Source organism: Microcaecilia unicolor, chromosome 4 (genome assembly GCF_901765095.1).
Source record: "Microcaecilia unicolor chromosome 4, aMicUni1.1, whole genome shotgun sequence".
Taxonomy (NCBI): Eukaryota; Metazoa; Chordata; class Amphibia; order Gymnophiona; family Siphonopidae; genus Microcaecilia; species Microcaecilia unicolor.
The window spans coordinates 4,810,534-4,837,895 of NC_044034.1; the positions used below are offsets into that span (position 1 = coordinate 4,810,534).

Genomic DNA, 27,362 nt, shown 5'->3' on the forward strand with positions numbered 1-27,362 from the left:
TTGAGGCAAGGTAGCCAATCAGTTTCTTAACCAATTGGGAGTAAAGGGGGCTAGGCTAGGAGGAGGGCTTAGGACCCTATTTAAGTGGGAGCAGAAGCAGTTTACGTCAGAAGGAGCTCAGAAGAAAGAGAAGGACAGAAGGAACAGACAGAAGAAGGAGACAAAGACACAGAGAGCTGAGAGAAAGACCCAGAGAGCTGAGAGAAAGACACAAAGAGCTAAGAGAAGAGAAGAGAGCTAGAACTGATGTCCTGCTTTGTTTGCTGGCAAATAAAGAAGATTACTCTCTCATTCTGGTGTGTGCTGTCTGACTCCTGAAGCATCACAAATTCCTATCTCAATTCCTGCAACAATAACACTATAAATGCATTAATATTTTAACGCATACCATGTTGTTTGATGCTGCCTGTTTTTTTTAATGCTGACCCAACCCTCCCCCACGCTTACCTCTACAGCAGGACTCGGGATTTTTTCTCCTTCCTCGGAACTGCCTCAAACTCCTTCGCTTCCCTTGCACGGACAGGCAGTGCCGTAGCGCAGGTGCCTGACACCCGGGGGGGGTCGCCGCTGCGCACCCCCCCCCCCCGGCTGCAGGCACGGCCCCCCCCCCCCCGGAGCGCACGGCGCCCCCCCCCCCCCGAAAACGCACCCTCCCCCCGAAATGAAGCCTACCTTGTAGCGGGAGGGCCGATCCGCCCCCAGTGCACGTCATTGGGAGCTGCATCGGCTCTGCTGCTTCCCTGCTTTCTCTGCCCCGGAACAGGAAGTAACCTGTTCCGGGGCAGAAAAGAGCAGGGAACCAGCGAGCCGACATCCCCCCCAGCGCGTGCACCCGGGGTGGACCGCCCCACTGCCCCCCCTTCCTACGCCACTGCGGACAGGCTCTGCAGATACTTGAGCTGCATGGTGCATGAAGTTGGGGAAAGTCTCTTGAGACTTGAAACTGCGAGACTTCCCCAAATTTCTGCACTGTGTGACTGAAGTATCTGCTGAGCCCAATCACTGTGCAGGGCGAGACAAGGAGTTTGAGGCAACGCTGAGTCTGAGCCCTGCTGTACAAGTAAATGTAGGGATTGGGGAAGAGAAACTTGGTGAAGGCTGTTTGAATCTTTATTCTTTAAAGCCCAAAATGCTGAGATTTAGCGCACTTAATTGCATGATTACAATTTTTAATCGCATGATTGATCACTATTAAAATATTTAATCATTGTCCACCCCTAATATATTTTTTATATCATTGTACTTATTTCTCTTATCTGAGATTTGATCATTGTTCATCATTATTTTAATGCAGATTGGTGGATGGAATGTGGCAGATACGCAGGTAACTGAATCTGATATATAACTTATTATACCAAATCATCAAATCCACTAATGTGTCCTTTGAGTGTGATTTCGCTATTAACCTACAAATGCACTCGATCTGCAGCCCCTCCTTACCTCTCTACCCTCATCTCCCCTTACGTTCCTACCCGTAACCTCCGCTTTCAAGACAAATCCCTTCTCTCAGTACCCTTCTCCACCACCACCAACTCCAGGCTCCGCCCTTTCTGCCTCGCCTACTACTACTATTTAGCATTTCTATAGCGCTACAAGGCATACGCAGCGCTGCACAAACACCTCACCTCATGCCTGGAATAAACTCCCTGAGCCTATTCGCCAGGCCCCCTCCCTGCCCATCTTCAAAGCCTTGGTCAAAGCCCAACTCTTCAATGTCACCTTCGGCACCTAACTACCATACCTCTATTCAGGTAATCTAGACTGCTCCCACTTGACATTTCGCCCATTAGATTGTAAGCTCTTTAGAGCAGGGACTGTCCTTTTTGTTAAACTGTACAGCGCTGCATAACCCTAGTAGCGCTCTAGAAATGTTAAGTAGTAGTAGTAGATTTCGCTATACAGACACCTATAGCCAGTGTTAGAGATCATTTTCACCCCTGTTATAGAGAAGACAATGTGTGTTTGCCCTGATCAGGGTCAGGGAGTGATCATAAGTACATAAGTAGTGCCATACTGGGAAAGACCAAAGGTCCATCTAGCCCAGCATCCTGTCACCGACAGTGGCCAATCCAGGTCAAGGGCACCTGGCACGCTCCCCAAACGTAAAAACATTCCAGACAAGTTATACCTAAAAATGAGGACTTTTTCCAGTCCATTTAATAGCGGTCTATGGACTTGTCCTTTAGGAATCTATCTAACCCCTTTTTAAACTCCGTCAAGCTAACCGCCCGTACCACGTTCTCCGGCAATGAATTCCAGAGTCTAATTACACGTTGGGTGAAGAAAAATTTTCTCCGATTCGTTTTAAATTTACCACACTGTAGCTTCAACTCATGCCCTCTAGTCCTAGTATTTTTGGATAGCGTGAACAGTCGCTTCACATCCACCCGATCCATTCCACTCATTATTTTATACACTTCTATCATATCTCCCCTCAGCCGTCTCTTCTCCAAGCTGAAAAGCCCTAGCCTTCTCAGCCTCTCTTCATAGGAAAGTCGTCCCATCCCCACTATCATTTTCGTCGCCCTTCGCTGTACCTTTTCCAATTCTACTATATCTTTTTTGAGATACGGAGACCAGTACTGAACACAATACTCCAGGTGCGGTCGCACCATGGAGCGATACAACGGCATTATAACTTCCGCACACCTGGACTCCATACCCTTCTTAATAACACCCAACATTCTATTCGCTTTCCTAGCCGCAGCAGCACACTGAGCAGAAGGTTTCAGCGTATCATCGACGACGACACCCAGATCCCTTTCTTGATCCGTAGCTCCTAACGCGGAACCTTGCAAGACGTAGCTATAATTCGGGTTCCTCTTACCCACATGCATCACTTTGCACTTGTCAACATTGAACTTCATCTGCCACTTGCACGCCCATTCTCCCAGTCTCGCAAGGTCCTCCTGTAATCGTTCACATTCCTCCTGCGACTTGACGACCCTGAATAATTTTGTGTCATCGGCGAATTTAATTACCTCACTAGTTATTCCCATCTCTAGGTCATTTATAAATACATTAAAAAGCAACGGACCCAGCACAGACCCCTGCGGGACCCCACTAACTACCCTCCTCCACTGAGAATACTGGCCACGCAATCCTACTCTCTGCTTCCTATCTTTCAACCAGTTCTTAATCCATAATAATACCCTACCTCCGATTCCATGACTCTGCAATTTCTTCAGGAGTCTTTCGTGCGGCACTTTGTCAAACGCCTTCTGAAAATCCAGATATACAATATCAACCGGCTCCCCATTGTCCACATGTTTGCTTACCCCCTCAAAAAAATGCATTAGATTGGTGAGGCAAGACTTCCCTTCACTAAATCCGTGCTGACTTTGTCTCATCAGTCCATGTTTTTGTATATGCTCTGCAATTTTATTCTTAATAATAGCCTCCACCATCTTGCCCGGCACCGACGTCAGACTCACCGGTCTATAATTTCCCGGATCTCCTCTGGAACCTTTCTTAAAAATCGGAGTAACATTGGCTACCCTCCAGTCTTCCGGTATTACACTCGATTTTAGGGACAGATTGCATATTTCTAACAGTAGCTCCGCAAGTTCATTTTTTAGTTCTATTAATACTCTGGGATGAATACCATCAGGTCCCGGTGATTTACTACTCTTCAGCTTGCTGAACTGACCCATTACATCCTCCAAGGTTACAGAGAATTTGTTTAGTTTCTCCGACTCCCCCGCTTCAAATATTCTTTCCGGCACCGGTGTCCCCCCCAAATCCTCCTCGGTGAAGACCGAAGCAAAGAATTCATTTAATTTCTCCGCTACGGCTTTGTCCTCCTTGATCGCCCCTTTAACACCATTTTCGTCCAGCGGCCCAACCGACTCTTTGGCCGGTTTCCTGCTTTTAATGTATCTAAAAAAGTTTTTACTATGTATTTTTGCTTCCAACGCTAATTTCTTCTCAAAGTCCTTTTTTGCCCTCCTTATCTCCGCTTTGCATTTGGCTTGGCATCCCTCTGGTTCAGACCTGGCAAGTTTCCCACATTCATTGGGAGACTCTCGCTGTCTCGGGTCATCTCCGAAACTTCCACAAGGGAGTGAATGACCAGATTAGGACAAGAACTGTTTCCATCTGAATGATACAGTAGAATTTGCTTCTGGAAATGGCCACCAAGCATCCAGTGGGGTGAGTTACAAGCTACATGTACCAATCGTAAGAGAAAGAAACATGTGATGTGTCTTAGTGACAAAATAGGTGTGTTGGATAAGATTCATTCCGGCATGTCTGTTTCTCCCATTGGCTGCGAGTTAAAGTTTAATGAATCAACAATCATCCATCCAGCAAAGAAAGGAAGAGATTCAGTGGTCTGTTTGTGAAGCAGAACAGAAAGTTCCAAAACTACATCTGTGCTTCGTGTTGAGTCAATAGAAAAGATGGAAAGGTGATTAAATTTGTGGATAATACAAATGGTGGATTAAAGCATAAATCACTGTGGACAACATTCCTGTGGGAATGAAAGCCAAACAGATTTATAAACACATCACCCAGGGTCAGGAAAGCGTGAAACCCTTTTCTGCTAGTTCTGGCTGTCTTGTGTTGGGGTCTGCACCCACCTTAGCCAAACCTCAACTGATTACTGCTAGAACACCCACGTTCTTTGATTTGTTTCTTACACTAATTAAACAAATAGTACTTACTCAGAATTAAAATAAAAAGAAAGTTTATTCTGGAAACAAGTAAATAGTATCTCAAACAGAGGCTTATAGCAAGTCTGAAATACAGAAAATAAATTATTAGATAGACTTCCTTGGGTCCATGCCAGTTCACTGCCCTGGAAACAAGGAAGCCCAACCTACATAGATTTCCCTCATTTTTATACAATTGATTTAGTACATGTTATACAATAACCTGGAAACTAATTACCATCTTAGCACATCCCACTAACCAATCATCTACTTTCCTAATCCAACACATCTGATTTCTATCCTATCAATTTTCAGTTTATACCCTAATTCCTAGATAGCAGTTACACCAATCCACCTGATCTGAGTCACAAAGCCATCTTCACCCACCTACTCTAGTAACTTCTCTCCCACTATACTTCCTGTCACAAATTCCAAGCCCAGCAGTTTTTTTATATCACATATCCAAACTATATAGCAGCTGACCTTGTGGTTAAGCTAGCAGACTGTTCCCAACTTCCCCTTTTCACTATCCAGATACAATGTGGTTTCAAACTGTATGAAACACAGGAAATCTTGACACAAGAATTAATACAGATCTAAATATCCATTAAAGTTATCTTAATTCATTCTATATGCATGTACTTATCTTTTAAAAGCTTGTAACAAAGTTCACAATCAATAAATTCTTAAGTTGCCTTGTACAGTATCTTGCCCTAGACATGACCTTAACACTGGTCAGAAAAATACAGAAAAAAAACAGGGTTTTTTTTCCATTCTCGTGACACACTGTCTCCCCAAGATCTTGTATAATCGTCTGTCACCCACTCACATCTGTATGTGTAAAAAAGTCCACTTCCCCTTCTCCCATTGCTTGCCCAACAAATCACACTAAATGCATAAACAGATTTTGGGGTCCATTTAGTTAGAAGGAGTGTGGGTCACATGGGTGTCCTTGCACGATTTCAAAAGGTCTGATCTAGCTAGCAAGGCTTGAAATCAGCACACAGAATAATTAGAGGGATGAAATAAATCTTACAGGTAACCCTTGTTTTATTATCCAGAGGAGTGCTCTGAAATACAAACATTAGGGGTCCTGAGACCCCCAAGTTCCCCACATCTCCTCCTCTCTTTAGCAAAAAACCCATAACAGTTTCGTTCTTCCGTGATGGGGTGTGGTGGAGGGGAGAAGTGAAGGACAAGGTGTGAGGAGAGAGAAGGACCTGCCAACAAGGGTAGGAAAAAAGACAAAAAATAAAGTGGGTCATTGAGAAGAACATGAGAGAATGGATACAAGATATCAAACAAAGGTACCAGGTTGGGCTTCATCATAGAAGAACAAATCTTATACGCAATCTGGGTTTATATCCTAAAACTAACTGTATACTGGCCGTTGGCCTTCTCCATCAGGATACTTAAGATCATTATATGGCTGTACAACTAAGATAAATTATGGAGACAACAAAAAGAACTTAGGTGTTCAATAAACATCATAGAAGTAAACCAAGATCAAATAGAAGATCATGAATCCCAGGAAGAGGCAATGAAATATCACGTAAACTGAGGTTACTACTGATTGCAACATGTCTGGGGTTTGGTGCACCAGAATAGTCTGGGGAACTATCTTTTGTCTTAGCAAAATAAAAACAACAGTGTAACAGAACATTTATAACAGACAAACCAAGGAAAACTGCAATACCTAGAACAAGATGGTCTAGACATCACACACTAAATAGGAAGATGCTCATTACTATTCTATACCAGCAGGAAATGTTATGTTTAAATCTGTTTATTGACATATTATATAAAACATATAGACATCATGCCCAACAAATAACCTTACTAATACAACAGACAACTTGTAATCCGTCCACATACATCAAGTCATTTTCTTCTTTTATCCCTTGACACTCCCTCCCCCCGCCCTCCCTTCCTTTTAGTATAAGGTTCAACTTTACCATTATTATCTCTACCCCTCCCCCCCTCTAAGTGTGAGTCGATATGTGCGTGCTTTGACTTTCCATATTGAACTAGCTCCCCCCCCCATCCCGGAGGAGGTCCTGGGTCTTGTGCTCTGATGACCCCCTCCCCCGTTCTGGAAGGTGTCACTTTTATTGTGCAGACTTCGTCTACTATACCAGGCTACCAAGTGCTTTGGTTTGTTCTGTTAACCATGTTTGTATCTTAGGTGTAGCTTCAACTTACCAGCAGGAAATGTTAATATATCTGTTATTAAACAAGGTTGGAAAAGGGATAGAACAAACCCAGCGGGGAGAGCTTCCCACTAGCTGTCCCATTCTGGTCAAATAGAAATACAGAAGGAAAGAGACGGGGGCAATGAGAAACAAGGGGGTTTAACAAAGGAATAAAGAAGTGCAGGGTAGATCATAGCTAAGAAATTAAAGATATATTGCAGGAGCCCATTACCATGTCCGGGAGTCTCAGAATACAGGTCAGGGAACATCAAGAGGTGTCCCCAAATCACTGCTCAGGGTAAGAGATGAAAAAGCAGGATAGAGAGAAAGAGAAAGGGAAAAAAATACTACTGAAGAAAACATTCTATATCTAAAAACAGGTGAAAAAGGTCTTCAGAATACAGATGAGAGAAAAGGTAAATGGATCATGCAAACAGGAGAAAAACAAAGGACTGTACACAGAGGAGACTAGCTATCAAAAGACAAAATGAGAAGAAAAAACCCCAAATAAATGTGAATTTGAGGAAAAGGATGCTCTAGATGTATCAATTCTCAGCAAGAGTTCAGTCCAGTGTCCATAATAATCACAAGAAGTGAGCTAAATGTCTCATGTGTTGCAGGAATAGGGCAAAGGTCGGATCGTGGAAAGATGATGTCATCCAACATCCGTGTATAGAGAGACCACCACCACTGGAAGCGCTTTTGGCATTTTAATATACACCCGAACTCTGGAATGTAGACCATTACTGGGGAAGGAAAGTCTGAAGAATGATGCAATGGAACAAAAAAAGTGAGGGCAGCTGAAAGAGGATGTCAAGAAGTCTTTAATATAACAGCTAAAAAAACAACCCTTATCCTGTTTTATAGGCCACCAGGCAATTGGCAAGACTGCCAAACACATTTTATGGATTTCATATCGAATACATGTGTTTCTACCCAAAACCTTCTTATAGCAGGAGACATCAACTTTCACCTTGAGGATACTAACCTAACAAACATATATGAATGCAAGGACTTCCTCCAACTATGGGAGCTTCACTGGCCAATAATGCAACCCACCCATATTAAAGGAAACACACTAGACATCATTACATACAAATTCTCATCAGAACTAAATCTCGCACTAACAGACACAAAATGGACAGCTATACCATGGTCCGATCACTACAAAGCAAACCTTTCCCTTCACTGGTGAACAAAAGATTCACAACATAAACAAGAACAACTAACCTACACCACGAGAGGCAAAATAGACCCGCTAACATTTTGGCAACAATTCTATAACAACGAATGGACAGCACCAACAGACTCACCCCAATTTCTTCATGAATGGGACAACAGATACAGAATCATATTAGACAATATAGCACCACTTCAAACCAGAACCTCACACAGAAAAAACTCAATACCACAGTTTAATGAAGAATTGAAAGAATTAAAAACACAAGTCAGAAGATTAGAACGAGCATGAAATAAGAAAAAAGACGACTCCGCACTCAACGACTGGAAACAACTACAAAGAAAATACAAATACAACATCAGACAAACTAAAAGCTCATATTATGAAACTAAAATCGGACCAGACTACAAGGACACACACAAACTCTTCCAACTCATAAACAAACTACTACATAGTAACGTGGAGGGGCATAATCGAACATCGGCGGCCAAATAGATCGCTGGCGATCTATGTTGGCGGCGGCGCTACAGCTGGCTGGAACCGTATTATCGAAAAAGATGGCCGGCCATCTTTTTTTTCCAATGATACGGTTTAGCCTGGCCAAATGCCTTGGAGTTCGCCGGGTTTGAGATGGCCGGGTTTGTCTGTCAGCGATAATGGAAAGTTATGTCGGCCATCTCAAACCCCGGCCAAATTCAAGGCATTTGGCCGTGGGAGGAGTAAGCATTTTTAGTGCACTGGCCCCCCTGACATGCTAGGACACCAACCAGCCACCCTAGGGGTCACTGCGGTGGACTTCAGAAAAGCTTCTACGTGCATAGCTCCCTTACTTTGGGAGCTGAGCCCCACAACCCCCCCCCCAAACCCACTACCCACAAATGTACTGCACCCACTAAAATTGCTCCAGGGACCTGCATACAGCCTCTAGGACTTATTGCTGCTGTATAACCAGTTCACACCTGAAGACTAATCTCTCTGAAAAAGTCCTTTCTTGAAATAAGCATGTTTACTCACAGTTAACTGCAGATCAGAGGTTGTGCCCCACTGGCAAAGAGTCCCCTGGTACTAAGATTAGCAGTAGGTCAGAGCTGGCACAATGGTGTACAATGCCCTCTTTCAGCACCATTCAAGGTAAGAACTACGTTCTCTAACGTGGGTAACACAGGAAAGGGAACTAAAACTGGTTTACAAAAATGGCCTCTACCGCATGGACTACAACAGGAAACAAAACAGGGCACACTCTGACCCAGTTAGCAGAGGGGAAAAGCACCATGGGAGTAGAGCCCAGTACCCTACACCCACCACAATGCATTGCTAATGTGACTCTGCAGGGCACCTAACAGAAAAGGTGTCACACTCACCCGAGAGCCACATCGCAACCAGGGAAAGGCTGTCGGAGGATACAACACATTCTGCTGTCATGGAGATGGGTACGGCATTTGAGGCTGGCATACAGGCTGGCAAAAAAGGTTTTTAGTTTTATTTTTTTAGTTTGGAAGGGGATTAGTGACCACTGGGGGAGTATGGGGAGGTCATCCCCCATTCCCTCCAGAGGTCATCTGGTCAGTTGGGGCACCTTTTTGAGGCTTGGTCGTGAAAATAAAAGGACCAAGTAAACCCGGTGAAATTCTGCTTAACACCGCTTTTTTTTTTTTCATTATCGGTGAAAGCCGGCCATCTGGTAGCCACGCCCATGCCCGCCCATGTCCCGCCTGCGCTAATCTACCGACACGCCCCCTTGAACTTTCGCCAGCGAAGCGACGGGAAAGCGGCGATGCTGTCTAAAATGGCACTTTCGATTCTACCGATTTCGCCGCTTTTAAGAAATCGCCGGCCATCTCCCGATTTGGGTTGGAAGATAGCCGGCGAGCACTTTCGATTATAAACTGGATAGTAACATAGTAGATGACGGCAGAAAAAGACCTGCACGGTCCATCCAGTCTGCCCAAGATAAACTCATGTGTGCTACTTTTTGTGTATACCTTACCTTGATTTGTATCTGTCTTTTTCCGGGCACAGACCGTTTAAGTCTGCCCAGCACTATCCCCGCCTCCCACCACCATCTCTGCCACCCAATCTCGGCTAAGCTCCTGAGGATCCATTCCTTCTGAACAGGATTCCTTTATGTTTATCCCACACATGTTTGAATTGCGTTACCGTTTTCATCTCCATCACCTCCCGCGGGAGGGCATTCCAAGCATCCACCACTCTCTCCATGAAAAAATACTTCCTGACATTTTTCTTGAGTCTGCCCCCCTTCAATCTCATTTCATGTCCTCTCGTTCTACCGCCTTCCCATCTCCGGAAAAGGTTCGTTTGCGGATTAATACCTTTCAAATATTTGAATGTCTGTATCATATCACCCCTGTTTCTCCTTTCCTCCAGAGTATACATGTTCAGGTCAGCAAGTCTCTCCTCATACGTCTTGTAACGCAAATCCCATACCATTCTCATAGCTTTTCTTTGCACCGCTTCAATTCTTTTTACATCCTTAGCCAGATACGGCCTCCAAAACGGAACACAATACTCCAGGTGGGGCCTCACCAACGACTTATACAGGGGCATCAACACCCCCTTTCTTCTGCTGGTCACACCTCTCTCTATACAGCCTAGCAACCTTCTAGCTACGGCCACCGCCTTGTCACACTGTTTTGTCGCCTTCAGATCCTCAGATACTATCACCCCAAGATCCCTCTCCCCGTCCGTACCTATCAGACTCTCACCGCCTAACACATACATCTCCCATGAATTTCTACTCCCTAAGTACATCACTTTGCATTTCTTCGCATTGAATTTTAATTGCCAAACCTTAGACCATTCTTCTAGCTTCCTCAGATCCTTTTTCATGTTTTCCACTCCCTCCCGGGTGTCCACTGTGTTACAGATCTTAGTATCATCCGCAAATAGGCAAACTTTACCTTCTAACCCTTCGGCAATGTCACTCACAAATATATTGAACAGAATCAGCCCCAGCACCGATCCTTGAGGCACTCCACTACTCCCCTTTCCCTCAACCGAGCGAATTCCATTAACCACCACCTTCTGGTGTCTGTCTGTCAACCAGTTCCTAATCCAGTTCACCACTTCAGTTACCACACCGGTTACTTCTAACAACATAGACACCCTATCAGCAAATAAGCTTGCGAACTACTTCAAAGAGAAAATTATAAAGCTACGACTCATGATACCTACCAACACAACTGATTATGCAAACCTCCTTGAGTGTTTACATCCAATACCTGGGAAACATCCAGCAGACCGATCATGGACCAACTTTGACACACTCTCGATCGATAACATCTCCCAATCGCTTGGAAGATACGCCAAGTCGCAATGCAAATTAGACATCTGCCCTAGTAACCTTATAAGATCTGCCCCTCAACAACTCAAAACAGACATTGCGAGGCACCTGAACTACATGCTACAAAATGATCTCTTCCCAAAAGATAAAGGAAACATTCTATTTACTACTTTACCTAAAGACGCAAAGAAAAGTACAAATGACTTTTAACCAACTATCGTCCAGTAGCATCTATCCCACTGATAACCAAACTTATGGAGGGGGTAGTGACGAAACAGCTCACTAACTACCTAAATAAATACTCAATTCTTCATGAGTCTCAATCAGGATTTCGATCGAACCACAGCACTGAAACAGTATTAATGACTTTAATGAACAAATTTAAACAAACAATTGCAACTGGCAACAGCATACTTCTCTTACAATATGACATGTCCAGTGCCTTCGACATGGTCAACCATGGAATATTACTACATATCCTAGAATACTTTGGAGTTGGAGGTAACGTTCTTAACTGGTTTAGAGGTTTCCTGACCACAAGATCATACCAAGTAACAGCCAACACGGCTATATCAGCCCCATGGATACCTGAATGTGGAGTCCCCCAAGGATCCCCCCTCTCACCAACCATCTTCAACCTAATATAGTAACATAGTAACATAGTAGATGACAGCAGAAAAAGACCTGCACGGTCCATCCAGTCTGCCCAAGAAATGTGCTACTTCTTTGTGTATACCTTACCTTGATTTGTACCTGTCTTTTTCAGGGCACAGACCGTACAAGTCTGCCCAGCACTATCCCCGACTCCCACCATCGGCTCTGGCACAGACCGTATAAGTCTGCCCAGCACTATCCCCGCGTCCCAACCACCAGCCCCACCTCCCACTACCAGCTCTGTTATCCAATCTTGGCTAAGCTCCTGAGGATCCATTTCTTCTGAACAGGATTCCTTTATGTTTATCCCACGCATGTTTGAATTCCGTTACCATTTTCATCTCCACCACCTCCCGTGGGAGGGCATTCCAAGCATCCACCACTCTCTCCGTGAAAAAATACTTCCTGACATTTTTCTTGAGTCTGCCCCCCTTCAATCTCATTTCATGTCCTCTCGTTCTACCGCCTTCGCATCTCCGGAAAAAGTTTGTTTGTGGATTAATACCTTTCAAATATTTGAACGTCTGTATCATATCAACCCTGTTTCTCCTTTCCTCCGGGTATACATGTTCAGGTCAGCAAGTCTCTCCTCGTACGTCTTGTAACGCAAATCCCATACCATTCTCGTAGCTTTTCTTTGCACCGCTTCCATTTTTTTAACATCCTTCGCAAGATAAGGCCTCCAAAACTGAACACAATACTCCTACGTCTTGCCCCATCCTTAGCCACCTTTAAATCTAGACTGAAAGCCCACCTCTTTAACATTGCTTTTGACTCGTAACCACTTGTAACCACTCGCCTCCACCTACCCTCCTCTCTTCCTTCCCGTTCACATTAATTGATTTGATTTGCTTACTTTATTTATTTTTTGTCTATTAGATTGTAAGCTCTTTGAGCAGGGACTGTCTTTCTTCTATGTTTGTGCAGCACTGCGTATGCCTTGTAGCGCTATAGAAATGCTAAATAGCAGTAGTAGTAGTAGTACTCCAGGTGGGGCCTCACCAATGTCTTATACAGGGGCATTAAAACCTCCCTTCTTCTGCTGGTCACTCCTCTCTCCATACAGCCTAGCAATCTTCTAGCTACTGCCACCGCCTTGTCGCACTGTTTCGTCGCCTTCAGGTCCTCAGATACTATCACCCCAAGATCCCTCTCCCCGTCCGTGCCTATCAGACTCTCCCCGCCTAACACATACGTCTCCCTTGGATTTCTACTCCCTAAGTGCATCACTTTGCATTTCTTCGCATTGAATTTTAATTGCCAAACGTTAGACCATTCTTCTAGCTTCTTCAGATCTTTTTTCATGTTTTCCACACCCTCCGGGGTGTCCACTCTGTTGGAAATCTTGGTGTCATCCGCAAAAAGGCAAACTTTACCTTGTAACCCTTCGGCAATGTCACTCACAAATATATTGAACAGAATCGGCCCCAGCACCGATCCCTGAGGCACTCCACTACTCACCTTTCCCTCCTCCGAGTGAACTCCATTCACCACCACCCTCTGGCATCTGTCCGTCAACCAGTTCCTAATCCAGTTCACCACTTCGGGTCCTATCTTCAGGCCGTCTAGTTTATTTAAGAGCCTCCTGTGGGGAACCATGTCGAAAGCCTTGCTGAAATCTAAGTAGATGACGTCCATAGCACGTCCTTGATTTAATTCTCCTGTCACCCAGTCAAAGAATTCAATGAGATTCGTTTGGCACGATTTCCCTTGGGTCAGAGCAGATACAGTGGTATCTTGTGGCTTGGCTGTAAATAATGGATCTTTTTGTATGTGAAGGGTGGAAGTGGGAGTTGTGGAGGTAGCTGCATCTGTCTGTGGGTTTCTTGTATATGGATGTTTTTATATAGTGTAAAGCCTCCCCTCGTTTCAGAGATCGCTTTTCTCCTGGGCTCAGCTCCTGTTTCCAAGGGCCACTGCTGATACAGCACGCCTCACACACTTGGTTAATTCAAAACAAAATCCTCTTTTTATTTCTGCTTTCCCTTTTAACCGAGTTCATAAAGTTCAAATCAAGAAGCACGTGACTCAGTTTGGCTGCTTCTCTTAAATGTCCAATCTTCCCATTCCATGTCACTTCTCCCTTCACTACTACCTTCCCCACCTCCTCCATTCCCAAAAGTCTTTTGGACGACAGGCCTCCCTTCCTCACAGGTGGCAGGGATTATATACTGATTTTTTACCCAGGGAAATTGGTCTTCCGGGCTCTTGCTCCCCCTGCTGGCTAAAGGCATCTCTGACATTCCCCTACTGCAACTGAGGGGCCCCATTCCCGAGGAAGGAATCCCTACCGGGTTTTGATTCCCACCCCCCCCCTCTCTAATGGATTCTGGGTAAGGTAGTTCTGGCTTATAAGGCTTCCCGGGAGGCATAAGGGACCTCGTCCTATTACATACACCCTCCCTCAAAATATTGCGACTCCCGGCCTCCATAGAGGACTTTGCTGAGGAGTCCGCAATTCTTGATAGGGCATCTGCATTACCGTGAAGCTTTCCTGCCCTATGCTGTACATTGAAAGAGAATGCCTGTAATGCCAAATACCATCTGGTCAGTCGGGCGTTCTGCCCCTGCATCTGCTTTAACCATTTTAAGGGAGCATGGTCAGTAATCAAGGTAAAAAGGCTCCCTTGTAAATAGTACTTCAGGGAGTCCACTGCCCATTTTATCGCCAGGCACTCCTTTTCTATGACAGCGTAGTGCTGCTCTGCTGGATTCAGATAGCACAGCCCCCAATCCTGTTTCAGAGGCATCCGTCTGCAATATGAACGCCTTTTCAAAATCTATCCCTTTTAGGACAGGCTCTGTACATAAAATGGCCTTTAAATCCTGAAACTCTTGTTCCCCTCTCTCTGTCCATCTTAAGCTGTTGGGATGTATCTTCCTCACCATATCTGTCAGTGTGAATAAACCTACTATAACCCCTAAGGGGTTAAATAATTTACCTGAGACCGGAGAGGCTAGGAAAGTGCTCCGGTGCACCTTCCCAGCGGTTTTTGTTTTTTAATAACGGGGCCATTTTAAAAGTAGCGCTGCATGCGCAAGAAATAGTGAGGAGCCGGGTGCAGAGGTGAAGGCCCGAGCCTGATGCTGGCTCGTGGAGAGAGCTAAGCAGGGGGCTCGTGTCAGAAAGAAAAAGAAGATTTTTGGGCTATAGGACACAAAAGGTACTGTTTCACGTATAAATTTAAAAAGCTGCTTATTTGTGTATGTGTAGAAAGTGTCCATTTTAATTTTAAAATGTTGTAATTGTGTACTGGGGGCTTTATGTGATTGCAGGGGCTCGGGCTGGGCTCGTGCTGTGTATAACATAAAGAGTTCCAAATGTTACTGTTAGGCAGTTGGGAGGTCAGATCTGATGCTGACCGGACCTGTAGTAGTGGTCTCTGCTCAGCTGTGTGAAAAAATCAGTTTAAAAACTGATAATTTGGGTTTTGTGAATTGCTTGTGTACTGAGTGTGATTTAAATTAAGCAATGAATAAGTTTTAAAAGCCTCGCGGTGTTTTTATGGCTTTAGAGTGGTGACTGAAGCTGAGTGCCAAGGTGGAAGCTTTAATATTGCAAATAGGTGATAACTCTGACAAGCATTGACAAATTGATAAGCTGAGAACGCTTCTTCGTTTACCAATTCGTCACACTGTGTGTTTATGGCAGATGTGACAGTAAAAGTACTCTTTCATTTCGGATATGTGGGAAAGGGGTTTTGGGAGAGACTTGTGAGTGGAAGAAAACCCTGCATATTTAAAAATAAATTACTTTGAAGAGAAAAGAAAGTAATTATATTGATCTAACATTTCAGTGAATGCAGAGCAACTGAGAGAAGTTCTGAATAGAGAACTTCAAGTTTTCTGAAGTTGCTTAGAAGTCTCAGTAGCTCAGAGCACACTATATGCAGAGCAGAATGAAAGTCAGATCACACTATTTTCAGAGCCAAGAGGGGTTTTTTTTTTTTTAGGAAAGATAGAAATGCAGTGACAATGATAGACAAGGAAAGAAGGAAGAGATGCCCAGAGAAAACAGCCAAAGGATAGGGATAACCAGGGATTTAGCCAGCACAAGCCTTAGCTGTCTATGGGCCAATGGAGGGAGGGGGTGAGTGTTTAAGAGTAAGTGGTTATTCCCAAAGTTAAAAATTGTTGTTCTAATTTACTGGCAAAACAAACAAAGAAAGTTGATTGAAATGCTATTTAAAGGGCTGTCTATTCTGAAAAGAAAATGGGAGATGTTGCTTTAGCGTTAAATATAATTCATGTTGGAACTGTTATTATACTTATGAGTAGAAACACTGGTAATCAAGGAGGTTAATAGAACGGAAACTGAGCCAGGAAGGAGATAGATTGGCTGTTTGGAAGGGAGGGGAGGAGTCTCATTCTTGAGGTGATCTACTAGGAGTTGCCTGCCACAGGCAAGCTGCGGATGGGCAATCCTCGCAAGAGGATGTATAAGAATACAAGGGATAATAGAGGGGGAGGGCAGGGGAGGGATGGGTTGGAAGGTAGGAGTGAGGAATTAGTTAGAGGGTTAGAGGGAGTGTATCAGCGGGTAGGAAGGGGGGGAGGGCAGAAGATAGGGCTGACTTCGACTCTGTGCGATCACACACTGAGATACAGGCAAAAACAGGAGGGGGCGGTCCTTCAACCCCCCAGGGTGATGAGATCTACTAGTAGGAGGAACAGGGTGGGGTTAGAGGCTGGGCTGACCCCTCCCACAACGGATAAGATGGAATACATAAGAGAGAAAGTCTCAAAGGGAGAGGGATGAGACCACTAAGATTTATATCATGGAATGTGGGAGGGGTTACGTCCCCGATTAAACGGCAGAAAATTTTACAGCTCTTGAATAGACAAAAGGCTGATATAGTATTTCTCCAAGAGACCCACCTGTCCTCAGTGGAACATGCCAAATTTAAAAGATGGTGGGGTGGGCCAGATACTAGAAGTGCCAGCTCAAAACCGAAAAGCAGGAGTGCTGATACTTTTTAGGAAAACCTTGGAGATTCAACCACAGGGCTGCTGGCGGGCGAGAGATGGAAGGTTTATAATAGCGAAAATTAAGATGAACCAACAGGAACTGTTGCTTGCAAATGTCTATGCCCCAAATGTCTACGATCAGGCCTTCTTTCGGTTGCTGGTCCGTACAGTTGGCAAACATGAGGGTGTCCCAGTAGTTATGGGAGGAGACTTCAACACGGTTCACGACCCCAGCCTAGATACATTAACAGGCCGTAGGGCTGAGAAAGGAGTGAGAGCAAGAGGTATACCTATGCTTTGTGAATCTCTGGATTTAATTGATGTGTGGAGATTGTTACACTCTGATGAACGAGACTACACACATATCTCAAGGGCTCACTCATCTCAAGCGAGGATTGACTACTGGTTGTTATCTAGAGATCTTTTTCCATGGTCCAGGAGGTGGGCATAGGCTCCTATGGAGTATCCGACCACGCTTATGTGTGGTGGACTATGCAGACCCAGGGGGGTCCTCAATTTGCTTGGCGGTTCCCTACATATTTAATGCATGATAATAACTTCCGGGAACATATTGCCAAGCAGTGGATGGACTTTCAAAATAATAACGCAGCACACAGGATGGACCCAGTACTGTTTTGGGAAACAGCTGAGGCGGTTTTAAGGGTGGTAATTATAGCCTACACGAGTTATAAGAAAAAAACGAGGGATAAAGCGATTATCCGGTTAGAGCAGCAGATCAGAGAGGCTCGTAGGTACTGGGGAACTCACCCCACGGTAGAGAATAAAGAACATGTTCTGGTGTTGCAATCAGCTTTAAACAGTTTACTTCACACCCGAGCAATGAAATCCTTACAGTACTATAAATACCAACTTTATCTGCATGGCAACAAACAGGGGAGGATGTTAGCTGGCCTGATTAGACGCAAACAGGGAAAACAAAAGATATTGCAACTTAAGAACCCGGAAGGAGATTTGGTGAGATCAGATAGGGAAATAGCAGCCACTTTTCGTCATTACTATCGGGAGTTGTATTCCAACCCACAAACAGATGACTTAGAAAGTAAAATTTACTTGGAGGAGAGGGATCTACCATCCTTGACGACTGCACAAAAGTCTGGGCTAAACCAAGAAATTACAGAAGACGACGTATATAGAGTGATACAACAAGGGTCTTTGTTCAAGGCTCCGGGACCAGACGGCTTTCGATATGAATTTTATAAAATACTGGGTCCTCAGATAGTGCCCTCTCTGACAGCCCTTTACAATAAATTTGTGGAGAAGGGAGAGTTATAGGATACACTAAGAGCAGTTCAGATGGTAGTGCTGCTGAAGCCAGGCCGGGACCCGATACAGCCATCATTCTATAGACCGATCTCTCTACTAAACGTGGAAGCCAAGATGTTCGCTAAAATTCTGGCCAACAGATTGGCAGTGATATTACCGTCTTTGGTTGGTTTTGTGAGAGGTCGGACTATAGCGAAGAATATGAGAAAAATACTTGCCTCTATGACGTGGGTGGAGAGGAACGAAACGCCTTCTCTCCTCATCAGTTTTGATGCGGAGAAGGCGTTTGATAGAGTCAACTGGGATTTTTTATTTTCGGTTTTAGAGAGTTATGGGTCAAAGCAGTGCGGGCCTTATACGAAGCCCCAAGAGTGGTGGTTTTGGTGAATGGAGTAACCTCAGAGCCCATCAATATTCAACGGGGAACGAGGCAAGGCTGTCCATTGTCGCCTTTGCTATTTGTCTTAAGTATAGACCCCCTGATGAGAGAAATAATGTCAAACCCAGATATTATGGGGGTGGCGGTGGGTAGACAAGAGTTTAAGATCTCAGCTTTTGCTGATGACCTTCTAGTCCACCTGACAGATCCTGAGAGATCTTTACCAGCTTTGATGGATAGCATCGCTGAATTTGGGGATTTCTCGGGATTTAAGTTAAACCTAGATAAATCTCTGGCTTTACCAACGATTCCCTCGATGCGGCAAAGATGGGTAGGACCGTTTCCCTTGAAGTGGGTCTCAAGATTTTTTAGATATCTGGGCATTAAACTCCCCTATAAGACTTTCCTGATCCACGATCTCAATGTCTCACATCTGTTGGAGCACAGCGAGCAGAGTATGTCCCGGTGGATGTCACTCCCAATCTCTTTGAGTGGCCGAATTCAGTTATTACGTATGATTTTATTTCCCAAATGGTTATATACCTTACAAATATTACTGATCAGACTTTTGAAGAAAAATATCAAGGCTTTGAATAGGTTGATCTCCAAATTTTGCTGGCAGGGGAAGAAACCAAGAACTTTGTTTAGACATTGACGGGGACATGGCAACAAGGAGGTTTGGGCTTACCAGACATACAAACATATAACTGGGCCTGCTTACTACGACATCTGGGAGATTGGGTATTGGGGGAACAAATTTATACACCTATACACATGGAACAAGCAGTGCTGGGCAAATGGAGTATCTTTTCAGTGATTCACTGCCCTACTGTGAAAATCCCGGTAGAATTGAGAGGGAATGTTTTGGTGAAGACGATCAGGGCAGCATGGATATACCTGGTGACCTTGCTTGAAGGGAACCCACAACAATCAGATCAAATACCCTTGGTTGGAAATAGGGAGTTTCTTCCAGTCAATGATAACATGTTTTTTAAACGTTGGGAGCAAACCGGGATACGGTATGTTAAAGACCTGTTGGATGTCGAGGGATGATTACAGACATGGGAGGTGTTGTTGGCTTTGGAGAAAGTAGAACATAGGGATCTGTTCGCATATAGGCAAGTGCAACATTATATTAACAATTTTGATAAAGGAAATCTGCAATTCTCCATCAGACAGAAGATACTAGATTTCTATGAACCTACCCATGACCGGGGAATATCGGTATCTAATTTAAAGGTAGCATTAGATGCGATACCGCCAAAGCAAGATAAAAGTGAACTGCAAACCAGGTGGAGCCGGGAGTTGGGCCTACCGGCCGCGTCATTGGATATGGTTCGGTTGGTGGGACGAATCCCATCAGGCTCGGTTAGCGCAGAGCTCTGGGAATGTAATTTCTGGGTGCTGCACAGAGCATATTTCACACAAGAGCGACTCTTTAAAGTGGGAGGGGTAGACTCCCTGACTTGTCCAAAATGTATGATGGGTATAAATTCCTTTCTACATGCATTTTGGGAATGCACACACATTCAGGCTTTCTGGAACGAGGTGACAGCATACTTGGAGGGTTTAGGAGGTAGACCTTTGAACAGATCAGCAACAGGGTTTCTGTTAGATAAATATGAGGATTTTGGGCCCCAAGATAAGCATTTTAAAATGTTGATTCGGAAGGCAGGAATGCTGGGGAAACGGATAGTGCTGGGTGTATGGACCAGCGACCAAGCTCCATCATATTGGCAATGGAGGAATAGGCTGCATGGCTTGCTTCTGTTGGAATTACAGTATGCACGTTTGACGTTTAAACGACGGAAATTGTTCCTGGAAGTATGGGATAAATATATCCAATCCCTGCCCCACAAAGCCCGCAGCCTTGTGTTGAACTCCTTTTCAGGATGAAGACGGAGATAATACTATGGATATAATACAACTTCAGCGGTCTGGGATTAACACGCCCTGGGGGGGGGGGGTCGAGACTGTTCGTGCACCTAGGACGCACAGAGTCGAGGAGGTGAAAAGGGGGGGAGGAGAAAGGTGGGGGGGAGGGGGCAAAAAGGAGGCTTGATTTATGATAAAGGATAATGAAAGTGTTGTCTACAAAACTGACAAGAGTTTAACGGCCAATTAGACGGACCAGTAACAAGGCAACAAAGAACACAAAAAAGAGGGGGACTGGGGGGGGGGAAGGGGGGGCTCAAAGGGTAGAGACATCCCGGAATACAAGGGGGAGGGAAGGAGGGGAGGGGGGAAAAGGAAAAACCTATTGATGACTGTTTAGTGCATGATAATGTATGAACAACATTTGTACCACTACACATTTGGATATTGTATGGTTTGTTCTGTTTTATTACCTTCATCAATAAAATTGTTGAAACATAAGTGGGAGCCAGTGTAGTTTTTTCTCATAGGGGTTTAGCGCTTTCATATTTTGTTTTTCCGAATATGAGTCTGGCTGCAGTGTTCTGGGCTGTCTGAAGTTTCTTGATTATTTGTTCTTTGCAGCCAGCATAGAGTGTGTTGCAATAGGCTAGATGGCTGAGCACCATTGACTGTACTAGGTTATGGAAAATGGTTTTTGGGAAGAAAGATCTTACTCTTTTTAATTTCCACATTGAGTGAAACATCTTCTTGGTTGGGTTTTCTGCATGATTCTCAAGTGTGAGGTGTCGATCAATAGTGACTCCAAGAATTTTTAGGGTGTTTGAAATTGGAAGGTTCAGATTTGGTGTGTTAATGGTGGTGAATTTGTGTTGTATTGAGAGGTGAGTACTAGGCATTGGGTTTTTTCTGCATTAAGTTTCAGCTTAAATGCATCCGCCCATGAATGCATGATATGGAGGCTTTGGTTAATGTCATTGGAAATTTCCTTTAAATCTTGTTTGAATGGGATGTAGATCGTTACATCGTCTGCATATATGTATGGGTTGAGGTTTTGGTTTGATAGTAGTTTGGCTAAGGGTATCATCATTAAGTTGAATAGAGTGGGTGAGAGGGGGGATCCCTATGGGACTCCGCATTCAGGTATCCATGTGGTTGAAGTAGTCGAGTTAGATGTCACTTGGTATGATCATGTGGTTAGGAAACCCTTAAACCAATTGAGAACGTTACCTCCAATTCTGAAGTACTCAAGGATATGTAGTAATATTCCATGATTAACCATGTCGAAAGCGCTTGACATGTTGAATTGTAGGAGTAGTATGTTTTTTCCAGTTGCAATCGTTTGTTTGAATTTAGTCATAAGTGTAGTTAGTACTGTTTCAGTACTATGGTTAGACCTAAATCCTGACTGGGAGTCGTGGAGTATTGAGAATTTATTTAAATAGTTTGTGAGTTGTTTGGTCACCATTCCTTCCTTTAGTTTGGTTAATAAGGGAATGGATGCTACTGGTCTGTAGTTGGTTAGTTCACTGGCGTTTTTCTTTGGGTCTTTGGGTATGGGGGTGAGTAGAATGTTTCCTTTCTCCTTCGGGAAGATTCCATTTTGTAACATGTAATTCAGGTGTTTCGTTATGTCTATTATAAATTGTTGGGGAGCAGATGTCATAAGGTTGTTTGGACATATGTCTAGTTTGCAATGAGATTTGGCAAATCTTTTGAGCGTTTGAGAGATGATATCCTCTGATAGTGCTTCGAAGTTAGTCCATGTTCTGTCTGCTAGGGTATATGCCAGGGTCTGGGTCTAGACAGTCAAGGAGTTCAGCATAGTCAATACTACTGGCAGGTATCTTAAGTCGCAATTGTACGATTTTCTCATTGAAGTATTTCGCGAGATTGTCTGCTCCTGGTGTGTCTTTGCTGTTAGTTGTGATTGGTGTAATATCTATTAGTTTATTCACAAGCTGGAAGAGTTTATGTGTGTCCTTGTAGTTTGGTCCAATTACAGATTTGTAATATAGTCTTTTAGTTTGTCTTATGGTATATTTGTATTTCCTTTGGAGTTGTTTCCAGGTGTTAAGTGTGCGTTCATCTTTCTTTTTATTCCATGCACGTTCTAACCTTCTGACTTGTGTTTTAAGTTTTTTCAGTTCTTCATTGAACCATGGTATTGAATTCTTTCTGTGTGAGGTTCTAGTTTGGGTTGGAGCAATATTGTCTAATATGGATCTGCATCTCTCATCCCATTCTAGGAGGAATTGGTTTGTATCTGTTTTTATTGTCCATCCGTTATAGTAGATCTGTTGCCAGAATATTACTGGGTCTATTTTTCCTCTCATGCTATAGGTTTTTCGTTCTAGTTTGTTCGTTGAGTTTTTCGTTCGCCATTGGAGGGAAATGTTTGCTTTGTAGTGGTCAGACCACGGTGCGGGTGTCCATTTTGTGTCTGTTAGTGTAAGGTTTGAATTGAGATCGAATTTGTATGTGACGATGTCTAGTGTGTGTCCTTTGATGTGAGTTGGTTCCGTGTTTGTCCTGTGAAGATCCCATAGTTGTAGGAACTCTTATTCCTAATTCTAACATTTCTTTAACCTGTTTAATAATTTCTACTACTACTACTTAACATTTCTAGAGCGCTACTAGGGTTACGCAGCGCTGTACAAATTAACAAATAAGGATGGTCCCTGCTCAGAAGAGCTTACAATCTAAAGGATGAAATGTCAAGTTGGGGTAGTTGAGATTTCCTGAGAAGAGGTGTAGTGATTAGGTGCCGAAGGCGACATTGAAGAGGTGGGCTTTGAGCAATGATTTGAAGATGGGTAGGGAGGGGGCCCGGCGTATGGGCTCAGGGAGTTTGTTCCAAGCATGGGGTGAGGCGAGGCATTAAGGGCGAAGCCTAGAGTTGGCGGTGGTGGAGAAGGGTACTGAAAGGAGGGATTTGTCTTGAGAGCGGAGGTTACGGGTAGGGACGTAAGGGGAGATGAGGGTAGAGAGGTAAGGAGGGGCTGCAGATCGAGTGCATTTGTAGGTGAGTAGGAGAAGCTTGAACTGTATTCGGTATCTGATCGGAAGCCAGTGAAGTGACTTGAGGAGAGGGGTGATATGAGTATATCGGTTAAGGTGGAAGATAAGACGTGCGGCAGAGTTCTGAATGGACTGAAGGGGGGATAGATGGCTAAGTGGGAGGCCGGTGAGGAGTAGGTTGCAGTAGTCAAGGCGAGAGGTAATGAGAGAGTGGATGAGAGTTCGGGCGGTGTGCTTGGAGAGGAAGGGGCGAATTTTGCTAATGTTATAGAGGAAGAAGCGACAGGTCTTGGCTATCTGCTGGATATGCGCAGAGAAGGAGAGGGAGGAGTCGAAGATGACACCGAGGTTGCGGGCAGATGAGACGGGGTATCCTCACTGGTATCCGGTAGGGCCGTTGCCTGACTCTTTTCCCTGGCTCAGTAAAAATGTTGTGGGTGAATATATGTGTTTCCCCGGGCCTAGGGTTTAGGACATGCGGGAACTCCTCTAGAAAGCGCTCTACTAACTTCCTCTGCTCAGGCCTTAGGTCCTTCCCAATCACTGGTCGCCCTACCTCTAGGACCTCACTCACCTGGGGTCCCAACTCTTCCTCCAGGGTTACTGTCAGCCCCTTCCGTTCTATCCACGGACGCAGAACGCTTATATGGTAGGTCTGTACCCTCCCATTCTCATGTTTCACTCTATATGTCCAAGGACCCACCTTACCTATGATTTCACAGGGTCCCTTCCACTGGGAGGAGAATTTATGAGGATCTGAGGGCATGTTTGAAAATATAAGTGAGATTAAATAAAAATGCCACCAAGAATAAAGAATGACAAGGAGGATGCAGCAGCTCATATTTGCTTTGTTTTGAGAGTACAAGGATGATGGCTGAGTGGGGGAAGGGAAACAGATTAACCTAATTGGCTTCAATGTTTTGACGTCATCCCATGTCCTGAGTCAAATCTATGAGGCAGGAAAGTGACAATATCCAATAGCAGAGCTCCTGTCATAGAAAAAGTGATTGACTGAAGAACCAGCAAATGAGGGTTAGAGGTAGGTGCAGGAGCAGCCAATGAGGGTTAGAGCTGGGTGTGTGAGGAGCCAATGAAGGTTAGAGCTGGGAGTGTGAGGAGCCAATGAGGGTTAGCAGTGGGTGTGTGAGGAGCCAATGAGGGTTACCGGTGGGTGTGTGAGGAGCCAATGAAGGCTAGAGCTGGGAGTGTGAGGAGCAAATGAGGGTTAGCGGTAGGTGCAGGAGCAGCCAATGAAGGTTAGAGCCGGGTGTGTGAGGAGCCAATGAGGGTTAGCGGTGGGTGTGTGATAAGCTAATGAGAAGTGTTTGCTCATGTTTATTAATGTGTCTCCTCTCTGCAGTAAATGTGACTCTGGATCCTGAAACTGCTCATCCTAATCTCGTTCTGTCTGAAGATGGGAAAAGTGTCAGAAGGGGAAACACAGGACAGAAAGTGCCGGACACTCCTCAGAGATTTGATCTTTATCCCTGTGTGCTGGGGAGTGAGGGCTTCACCTCAGGGAGACATTACTGGGAGGTGGAGGTGGGGGGTATCGTTGGCTGTATATTAGGAGTGTGTAAAGACTCTGTGAGGAGGAAGGGGAGGATCACAGTGTCACCTGGGGAAGGATTCTGGACAGTGAGGCTGTGGAAGGAACAGAGATGCTCTGCCCTCACCTCCCCTCAGACCCAGCTCCCCCTAAGTGAGATCCCCCGGGCAGTGGGGATTCTGCTGGACTATGAGGCAGGAAAGGTCTCGTTTTATGATGTAGATAATAAATCTCATCTCTTCACCTTCACTGACTCCTTCACAGGTAAACTCCGACCTTTCTTCTGGACTGATTCTGATTTTCCTCTGAGAATCCGCCAGGTACCAGCCTGGAATTAAACAGCAGGACTCAGGATTAACATTCCTAGACTCTCTCTCTCTCTACTTGACAATTTGTAGTTATGTTACCAAACTCTTATGTACAAATAAATCTGGGAAGCTCTGCTGCTCTTCCTTATGATTTCATAAAATCCAGCTTCTGTCCTGATTTATTTCCTGAGGGCCCCTTTTACTAAGCTACGTAAGCGTCTACGCACGCACTACGTGCACCAAAATGGACTTACCACACAACTACCGTGTGGCGCTTGCAGTAATTTCATTTTTGGCGTGCAGCAGTTTTGATTTTTTTCTTCTTGCGCTGAAAAATAATTCTGCACGTGCCCCAAACCCAAGCCTACAGTACCACAGGCCACTTTTTACCGCAGATTAGTAAAAGGACCCCTTAATCTGAAGTCTCTGGCAGGATTGTGAGAGGTGGAAGATTTTTCAGATTTGTGTTAAACATGTTCAAATCGATCACTGCCACAGAAATAGTCAAGTTTGAGGATTTCTTTCTTTCCTGTACAGATGGAAACCAGAAAACTTTCAGAGTTTAAAACATGAAATTATCTATATAATAATTTGTACCTCAAGGTTCACTGACTGGCTGAGTTCGTAACATCCTGACGTTAGCTCGCCTCCAGCATTCCCTTCCCTCTCACAGTCCCACCCTTGCACAAAGACAAAATGACATCAGAGGAGGGTGGGACACTAAGAGGGAACGCTGAAGGCGAGCTAACGTCAGGATGTTACGAACCCAAGTGAAGGCAATAGAACGCTGGAGGCGACATAAGCCCAACCTGCCTGCAGGGAACGCTGGAGGCGACACGAAACCAACCTGCCTGCCGCCGCTGCGGTCTGAGGTAAGATGGACGGCTTACAGGCAGGGCAGCAGGAAGGACAGAGTCACTGGCTATGTAGGGGAGGGCAGGGTAGAAGCGAATCAATGGATATCAATGGGATGGGAGGCGAGGGGAGAATCACGTGGGAGGGGAGGGCAGGGGAGAGGAGATTCACTGGACATGGAGGGGAGGCCAAAATCACAGGACACGGAGAGGAGGGGAGGGCAGGGCAAAGGAGAGTCGCTGCACATAGATGGGAGGGGAGGGAAGAATTGCTGGATATGGAGGGGAGGGCAGGGGAGAGAGGAGAAGAAGAGGGACAGTCCAATGCACTGTACATCAGAAGCGATGAGAGGACAGGGCAGAGGCAAATCGCTGGATATCGATGAGATGGCAGGCAAGGGGAGAATCACGGATGGGAGGGCAGGGCAGAGGAGAATCACTGGACACAGATGGGATGGGAAGGGAGGGAAAAATCACTGGATATGCAGGGGAGGACAGGGGACAGATGAGAAGCAGAGGGACACTCCAACGTACTGTACATCACAAAAAAAAAAAACACTTCCAACACCATAGAGAAAACAATCCACATCCCCTACCCACACAGCATATTCCTCATTCTACACTCTTCCCAATTATTCCTTATCATCATAACACATTTGTCCTAATGGTTCCCTTAAAAACATAATCACCATTACATGATAACCTTGCTAGTGCCCGTTTCATTTTTATGAAACGAGCTTTGTTGCACTAGTAGTATAATATGAGGGACAGAGATTGGATCAGAACCTGTGAATGTCAGGTTTCAATTTAACAGTGAGAGTGACAGAGATGGGATTAGAGCTCATGAATGCGAGGAGAGACCTCAGTGGCACAGTGAGACTGGCAGAGATGGGTTTAGAGCCTATAAATGTAAAGAGGGGTTTCAATGGCATAGTGAAAGCAACAGATGGAATAAGATGTTGTGAATAAATAGTGAATAACATGAAAACCTACAGCTGGGGAATCAATAATCATGAGGTATATTAAGTAAGACAGTAAGCTACTACTACTACTACTACTTAACATTTCTAAAGCGCTACTAGGGTTACGCAGCGCTGTACAGTTTAACAGAGAAAGACAGTCCCTGCTCAAACAGCTTACAATCT

The 27,362-nt window shown here is 44.7% G+C and overlaps 2 protein-coding genes across 3 annotated transcripts in view; both read left to right on the plus strand.

The window, feature by feature from the left end:
* Positions 1-25,495, plus strand: part of LOC115468250 (E3 ubiquitin-protein ligase TRIM39-like) — a 340,997-nt gene extending 315,502 nt beyond the window's left edge. For both annotated transcript variants that reach the window (XM_030199798.1, XM_030199799.1), the window contains exons 7-8: positions 1,295-1,324; positions 24,867-25,495. In XM_030199798.1, coding sequence (XP_030055658.1) covers positions 1,295-1,324; positions 24,867-25,393 — 557 coding nt within the window. In that variant the 3' untranslated portion in view covers positions 25,394-25,495. The remainder of the gene's footprint in view (positions 1-1,294; positions 1,325-24,866) is intronic.
* LOC115468254 (E3 ubiquitin-protein ligase TRIM39-like) overlaps positions 1-27,362 on the plus strand; it is an 872,633-nt gene that overhangs the window by 829,229 nt on the left and 16,042 nt on the right. The window lies entirely within an intron of this gene.